Source organism: Porites lutea, chromosome 4 (genome assembly GCF_958299795.1).
Source record: "Porites lutea chromosome 4, jaPorLute2.1, whole genome shotgun sequence".
In the NCBI taxonomy this organism is placed as follows: domain Eukaryota; kingdom Metazoa; phylum Cnidaria; class Anthozoa; order Scleractinia; family Poritidae; genus Porites; species Porites lutea.
Window position 1 is genome coordinate 14,135,781 of NC_133204.1, and position 8,781 is coordinate 14,144,561.

At 41.1% G+C, this 8,781-nt stretch overlaps 1 protein-coding gene across 1 annotated transcript in view; it reads left to right on the forward strand.

The window, feature by feature from the left end:
* Positions 1-4,133, forward strand: part of LOC140935012 (uncharacterized) — an 11,737-nt gene extending 7,604 nt beyond the window's left edge. The window contains exon 3 of the mRNA XM_073384556.1: positions 3,208-4,133. Within this exon, the coding sequence (XP_073240657.1) occupies positions 3,208-3,405 (198 nt within the window). The 3' untranslated portion in view covers positions 3,406-4,133. The remainder of the gene's footprint in view (positions 1-3,207) is intronic.
* The last annotated feature ends 4,648 nt before the right edge of the window (positions 4,134-8,781 follow it).

Consider the following 8,781-nt stretch of genomic DNA (forward strand, 5'->3'; position numbering starts at 1 on the left):
GTTTTCTCTGACAACACTCTTAAGAGCGTGCAAAGATGGGCGGGTACCGCGAATAAAACTAAGGTTTATTATCCATTTAAAATATTTCGACGTTTCTGATTGGCTGCAATTTCATAACCAACAGGCGCTTACTATATTTGGAAGATGAGAGCAATATACCATCGATTTGATGGCATAAGTCATGGGCGCTTTCCATTCAGCAAAAATTCCTTTGGGGGCGAGCCGGGAGGGGAGAAGAAGGACTTATGTACTTACGCTTCAGCCCGCGAACACTATTTAGGTGGACCCATTAACTAAACTTTGCTTTATCATTCAAAGTACATAATCAAAAGTAGGTTGAGTTTGATCGTCCAGGTGAACGTAGTCCTGAATAGGACTGTTTTTGTCGACAGTGACTGAGGTTTCGACAACGTGTGCGGTAGTCATCTTCAGAATCAAAGTGAGTTGTATCACGTCAGTTGATGGTATTAAACTCTGGTTATTGATCTGATTGGTCAATTACGTCGCAATGAGTTATTGGTCGTCTTTCAGTTAAGCCGTGATGTTATTGGCTATGAAGACTCGTAATCAGTAAATGGTGCGTTTCGATCCGTCTATCGTCACACTTAAACAGTCGTCTATTGATAGTCAAATTGTCAGTTAGCTTTACTTGATCTCGTCAATAAGTCGTTTGTACGGTGCTGGTAACTGTTGGCTACGATTCAGTGGCGTTTGTTCTAAGTTAGTATACCAGCCGTCTAAAGTAAGACGTTGATAGTAGTCTGTAGAATACGTTATACATGTCGCAGAGTCCCAGTCAATTTGATGTTTCGTCTGTAAATGGTGCTCAGCAATGTGATTGTTGACGTCACCATTCCTCGTCGCTCGTTTGTGTTCGGTCAGTCGCGTGCTTATGTTTCTGCCGGTTTCACCAATGTAAGAAGCCGGGCAGTCGCGGCATTTGATCTTGTATACCGCTCCGTCTGTCCTCCGGTTTGTCTTTGTCCTTGACATTAGTAAGCAGTCGCCGTAAACTGGTTATCGGTTTGTGTGCAACACGTATATAGTAAGTTTGTAATATGCGTGCAATAGTTTCATAGGTGCCTCTGATGTACGGTATAGTCGCTGTCGTAACAGGCCAGAGTTGGTCTGAGTGTTGGAATCAGTGTTACTATGAGTGTTCCGTCTAACAAAGTCCGTGTTGTAATTGTTCTTACTAAAAACGTTGTTACGATAATCAGTCTCGTCTTGTAGGCTGTCAGGTGAGTCGCAAACTAGTTGCGCTCGTCTCGTCAGAGTCTGGATAGTAGAAGCCTTGTGAGAGGTCGGGTTGTACGAAGACTGGTCTAGTAATCGGTCGGTATGTGTCGGTTTTCTGTAAATAGTCGTTTTTAGTTTGTTGTTGTTGCGAGTGACCAAGCAGTCTAGAAAAGGTATCTTACCATTTTCTTAGATCTCTCTGGTGAACTGTATGTCTGCGTTCTGTCTGTTAAGGTGTTCGTGAAAATCGTCGATCCCGTCTTTATGTACGGCAGTGAATGTGTCGTCAACACAAAGTAACCGAAAGAGGTACAGTTCGCGTGTAGGTAGCTAGGGCTTGTTCCTCGATGTTTGGCATGACAATTTCTGCTGTACCGTGTAACTGTTTATAGTGTTTGCCATTGTATTGAAAGTACTTCGAAGTCAAACAGAGGTTGAGTAGGTCCATAAGGTAGTCTGTAGGTAGTGGTAGTTCAACAGTAGAGTTCTTAATAGCGTTCCGTTCTCAGTACAGTCTAGAGCCTGACTGACGAATCTAGACACAAACTACAGTCTACTGCGAACTTTATTGACGCCATTAAGACAATACAGATACCGGACGACCACAAACTAGTGTCCTTTGACGTGAAATCACTCTTCACCAGTATTCCACTTCAACTGGCTCTAGACTGTACTGAGAACAACCCCACCTCTCATAAGGCTACTTCTATCCGGACTCTCACGAGACGAGCGCAACTAGTTTGCGACTCACCTGACAGCCTACAAGACGAGACTGATTATCGTAACAACGTTTTTAGTAAGAACAATTGCAACACGGACTTTGTTAGACGGAACACTCATAGTAACACTGATTCCAACACTCAGACCAACTCTGGCCTGTTACGACAGCGACTATACCGTACATCAGAGGCACCTATGAAACTATTGCACTCATATTACAAACTTACTATATACGTGTTGCACACAAACCGATAACCAGTTTACGGCGACTGCTTACTAATGTCAAGGACAAAGACAAACCGGAGGACAGACGGAGCGGTATACAAGATCAAATGCTGCGACTGCCCGGCTTCTTACATTGGTGAAACCGGCAGAAACATAAGCACGCGACTGACCGAACACAAACGAGCGACGAGGAATGGTGACGTCAACAATCACATTGCTGAGCACCATTTACAGACGAAACATCAAATTGACTGGGACTCTGCGACATGTATAACGTATTCTACAGACTACTATCAACGTCTTACTTTAGACGGCTGGTATACTAACTTAGAACAAACGCCACTGAATCGTAGCCAACAGTTACCAGCACCGTACAAACGACTTATTGACGAGATCTAGCAAAACTAACTACGAGAGAACGACTGGAGAACTGACAATTTGACTATCAATAGACGACTTTTAACTGTGACAATAGACGGATCGAAACGCACAAATTACTGATTACGAGTCTTCATAGCCAATAACATCACGGCTTAACTGACAGACGACCAATAACTCATTGCGACGTAATTGACCAATCAGATCAATAACCAGAGTTTAATACCATCAACTGACGTGATACAACTCACTTTGATTCTGAAGATGACTACCACACACGTTGTCGAAACGTCAGTCACTGTCAACAACAACAGTCCTATTCAGGACTACGTTCACCCGGACGATCAAACTCAACCTACTTTTGAAATGACTTTTGGTTCAAACCTTTCTCAAAGTACATAATCTTGCATGCTCATTTAATTTCTTAATTCTTTACTGTGTAGCCCCAAAGCAAGTAGGTTTTTTTGTAGGATAGCCCACCCACTCCCAAAAGAACAGTTGCACCCCTAGTCTCCCCCACACATACAAACAACTGGCTGATCAAAGTGCAATTTCCGGGACATTTTCCTACTCCTATGATAGAAAGCGAAGCTGTGTGTATATTTTATGTCATTTTATCGTCGTTTATATTTATTTCTATTATAGAAACGTTCAACTGACGCTAATCCTGACCAAGCAAAATTTGCACCTCGCTATTATTGGAGTTATACTCTTTTCGAGAACAAGTGGTATAACCAAAAGTACTTGAGCTGTGACAGCAATGGTAACATGACACTAGTGCATATGGCCTCTCTAGATTATCCAAATCCGCAAGCGCTGTTCATTCTGAACAAAGAAGTTTAAACCTCACTCGTTAAGTAGTCTAGGACAGAACTGCTCACAGTTGCTCTTTCTGCACCAGAAAAACAGTTGAAAAGCAAAAAATTTAATATTATATTGATAGTTGATAGTAGCTGCTTTCAGACTCTTGATGAAAAAAAAAATGGTTTCAGCGAGCAAAAAAACACTTTAAAAGACCATTAAACATAGTTAGAAAATTCGCCTAATCACGTTCAATAGCGCGAGCGTGCTTCATATTCCTGTTGAGCACGCTGATGACGTCAATAAACTATTCGCAATTCCTCGAGTTGTTGTGAGCTTAGCAATCCTGAGTCTCTTGAGTGCATCCATAACTCAGCAGTACACGATGAAGCGTTTACCATGTGCTTTATAAGGAAATTTAAGAGTGAAAACATTTGAATTTGTTAACCGATAGTATGGAAAAGAGGTGAGTGTTGTTGTTGTTGTCCTCTCCGCGAGCTGTGCGGGCCATGGCGTTAGATCATTCTTGGCAAAGTTGTTTTCTCTCAATAACAATTTTGCTGTGAATTAATAGTTTTCCGTCACCTAAATATGGATTTTACACAGTTTAACCGCAGTTTAGTCAATAGAAAGAACGCAGGCAATTAACTAAGTTAGCGAAATGCTTCTTACAAATTATTCTGCCTGTTAGGTTTCTTAACTACAAATTAGCAATTACACCTTAAGTGAGATTAAATAGTTAGCCCAAAGGAAACCCAAAGCGTCTGTAGTTTGGTAGTAAATGTAAAGGTTTCTGTATGAATGGGAATGCTAAATAAACGTTTAAGTATATCTTAATTGTTGTGTCTTGTTGTACTTTTGCTCAACTTCCTTCCCAGGGTCCTTGTCCATCCCCCCTTTAGTTGTAGGGAGAGAAAGGACCCTGGGAATGAGGTTAACTTTTGGCTCTGTCAGGGTTGTGCCTAAATAATACCGGTCACAAGGACAGCCGAGAGGTACTGGAGACGACTTTCTGATTCGGCTGCCTCTCGGAAATTCTCGGCAAATCCAATATGGCGTCTTAGTCCTGACTTGTTTGTCGACTTGTCCACAGGCTCGTATTGGAGAAGAAGGGGTATAATACAAAGAAAAGTAAGACTTTGCAATATGCTAGTTTGAAATCCCATTCCATAACCAATAGAATAGAATTGTATCGGATGAGATCGTATAGCTTCTGTGCGTAAACTTTGTCCCTCTGACCGGTATTACATAAGAAGGTAATACCGCTCAGAGGGTCACACTAGATAAGTAGGGAAAATGACCTCCATTTAGTCTCTCTCGGATTTTTATGACATGCCTTAAGGCTTTTCTGTATAGGTTTTTCCAGATCTAAACAACGATGGTCTTGAGATATAATTATTGTTTCTGTTCTGTTTTCGTGTCCCTCTGACTGGTTACGTGGGAAGGTAATACCGTTCCGAGGGTCACACTAGAGAAGTAAGGAGAATGACCTCCTTTTAAGTCTCACGTGGATTTTTATGACGTAGTTCAAGGCTCTTCTGTGTAGGTTTCCCCTAGACCTGAACATGATCAGTTAATTAAGCTTATTTGTTTTTGTTCTCTTGTCTTGTCCCTCTGACTGGTATTACGTCGGAAGGTAATACCGCTCAGAGGGTCACATTGGATAAGTAAGGAATATGACCTCCATGTAGTCTCTCTTAGATTTTTATGACATATTTTATTACATAATGATTTTGAATTGTTTTGCTGTCTTTTTTATTTATTCAGAGGCACTTTTGCCACAGTTGTTTCTTCATCATCCTTCGTAGGGAAGGAATGCCAGTCTAAATTTAAAGAAATAACAATGAGAGTACCATCAGTAAAATGTTTTTAGTCGCTGTTTCATTTTTTTCATTTATTTTTGATCTGTCTATTGATTGCTTCATCCATCTAAACATCAAAAAATCATGAAAGAGGAAAATCCTTTCGTCTCATGTAAGGGAATCCGGATTCCGGAATGCAAGAAATTTTTGCTTGTGGAATCCAGAATCTGGGAAAATTTGCTTGTGGAATCCGGAATCCTGGGTTTTGGAATCCAGAATACAGCTCAAGGAATCCGGAATCCCGCAAATTTTTGGATCCGGAATCAAATTTCCATTGACAAAGATTGGAATCCAGTAATTGGAGTCTGGGATCCATGGTGTGGAATCCAGAATCCAGAATCCAGAATCGAAGACTGCCTTGGATTCCCTAACATGGGGCAAATCCTTTGTGCAATTTCTGCGGTTATGGCAAGCATGTTGAACAAAGATCTTGGTTTAAAAACGAGGCTAAGTGCGGAACCATTCACATGGAAATGAGCTTCATTTGCATCAGAATGAAAAATCATTTTCATATAAATGATTAATTGTGCACTTGGCCTTGTTATAAAACTGAAATGATTTCTGGAAATTGCAAGTGGCGAATTGAATGTTGGATACTTGCTTTCTCCTTACTTTTATTGATTTTACACACCTGCAGCACTCCACTGGAAATTTCTTCTCTTCCTTTTTGGGCTTTGACAATCCCTCCACCCTCAGGAATTCCCAGTACCTCCAGTGGGGAGTGTAGGGGAAGTATGGTCTTGGAGATTTTCTGAAAGTGATATTTTTGTAATAAGATACTCCAGGAGCGCTAATTGGATCTGCTCCTGGACACTTGTACTTTGGAGTGGAAAATTATAAAAATATGAATGCTGTAGAATATAAACACATGGCCAGTGTTGGATTTACCGAGAATTTCCGAGAGGCAGCCGAATCGGAAAGTAGTCTCCAGTACCTCTCAGCTGTCCTACTGACCGGTATTATTTAGGCACAACCCTCTGTCAGAAACCAGAAAATAGTACACCACAGTCCTACTCAACTGAAATACTAAGTAAAACTAGACTGGGTTAAAATTAAAACCACCTTTTTGACTTGGTTAGACTGGTGATTTCAGTTCTAAGCTATAAGTAGTTCTGACCGCAAGGGGAACGCAAAGTGGTGGGGCAAGGGTGGTCACCAATCGTTTAAACGTCCCCAGGGTACCCTGCACTCACTTAAGTCAAACTGAAACTCCAGTTACTTGCAGACGAACAAAGACAATGATACAGTCAACTCTCTCTAAGATGGACATCTTTCGGACCGGCCCTAAGTGTACATCCTAAGGTTGATTTCCACTGACACGTTTTTGGATACGCACGTTAACACGCGAAATTTTTAACCAAGTAAATAAAAAAGAGGCAAGATAAAAAGTGCTGAGCTTAAACGAGAAGTTGAGCGACACAGTTAACTGATGATACAGTTAACTCTCTCTGAGATGGACATCAGTTTAGGACCGGCACTAAGTGTACGTCCTTAGGTTGATTTTCACTGAATCACGTTTTTGGCTACGCACGTTAACACATGTAATTTTAACCACGTAAATAAAAGAGAGGCAAGATAAAAAGCGCTGAGCCTAAACGAGAAGTTGAGCGAGGTTCAAATTTTACGCTTGCGAGCGACCTTTCATGCATTTCCTCTATTTTATTTGCGAACGTAAATTTTTAACACGTACGCACGTAAAAATTACCCCATACTGGAAATCAACCCTTAGAGAGATGCCCCTCTGATAGAGAGTCAAATAAAAAGAGTAAAGAAACGCAAGGACCAACTCTAGGTGTCTGTTTTACAGAGGTATCCGACTTATAAAGATGCCTGTTAAGAGCCGGAGAATCGACTCTGTTCTATAGATCATCTCATCTCCTTAGTAACCTGTGACGTATCAGTTAATGGAAAACTGAACTGTAGTGATTTGATTGCAGGTGACTGGTCATCTAGAATAAGCTGTAGACGCGCTCTTTGCTTGGCGTTTTTTAGTCTCATCTTACTACCTATGTACCCACTTATTTCCCTACCTCATCTGTAAACACATAAAAGGCATTTGACCCCTTATTGTGACCAAAAAGATACTGAACATTATTTTTAGCGATGGCTCAACATCACTCGATCGGCGATTGCAACGTGTCTGATTTTCCTTTAAATATTAACCAATATTCTTAGCCGGCTCTCATTTTACGGAACGGTGGAAACACATTCGAATAGTTAGGAATGCCTGACTGGCGGATCAATGCACGACGCCTTGTTATAAGTCTTTCTAAATACTGCGGTAGAATAATGGAATGTTACTACTTTCTAGATTTGCAAATCTAATCCGCTCAGCTGTGGATGTTTGAGAAAAAATTAATCGACACTGGAGACTTTGTTTTCATTATTAATCCAAAAGACGGAATATCACCACTGATCTCGGTGTCGTTGTGGTCTTTATTTCACCGAATGTAAAGGAATCCGGATTCCGGAATCGTGGAATTTTTGCTTGTGGAATTTAGAATTCTGGGTTTTGGAATCCCGAATACAGCTCCGGAGCTCAACTAAGAGTAGAATACAGAATCCAAGTTTCACTAATTGTGATTGTAATCCCGTACGAGGAATCCGGAATCCCAGGTGTGGAATCCAGAATCCAAGACCGTGTTGGATTCGCTGATGAAAATCAAAGCCAATGTTATGCGCTGTGACATGCTTAAGACAATGAATTGTCTTGGGAGTTTTCTTCGCGCAAGGACACACGTTTACAGAGAAAGAGAGAAAATAACAAAGAAAATAACCGTTTTCTGGTAGCTTCTGGTCTTTTCACTTTTTCGAAAACATCATTACGTTTGTTTGCCTGCGTGCAGACGTCTCCTATTTCCTTTGTTGCACGCGGAAAAGGGACGTCTGCGTAACGCCGTCGCTAATCGTGTTCCAGCGTCCCGCTGGCAGGGTATTCTATTTCGCATAAATTGTGAAATAATATCCGGTTAGAAATAAGAGTTGACAGGCCAAACAAAACATCATAAGCTCGTGATACGGGCGAAACGTGACCTTGAGAGTCTGCTTGAACAGAGGTTTTTCCTCTTTTCTCTCTCGCGCGAAGATTACTAGCACTACACAGTGCATGTAGTATTCTAACCTTTGACTGAGTAATTCTCATTTTTGCTGCGCTAAGTCTTACATTTAGAGGTCATGGAGCAGGTTTGTTACATGCATACTGAGTAATCATTTCCTGTGGTTTATGCTTCTCTGGGTGTTCCCGATAGGATTTGATTTCAGATGCAGTTGTAAAGTGTATAAATTTTCTTGACCTCTGTTTGTTACGGCTAAATAAAGATTTTAGTTTCTATGGCTGGCTTTCTCCGAAATGCCTGCCTGGTGCGAAGTCCACGCCGCTTTTGTAGTTTTCTCAGACACTGTTTACAAATATGATGTGAAGTGTCATGCACAGTAAATTGTAAAGAAATAATTTCCTCGTACACGTTAAATTTTCCGCGTCCCCGCACAAGATTTCGATCGCTCTGCTTTTCGATCGACGAAAAACACAGCACACAATCGCACATGTTTTGATTTG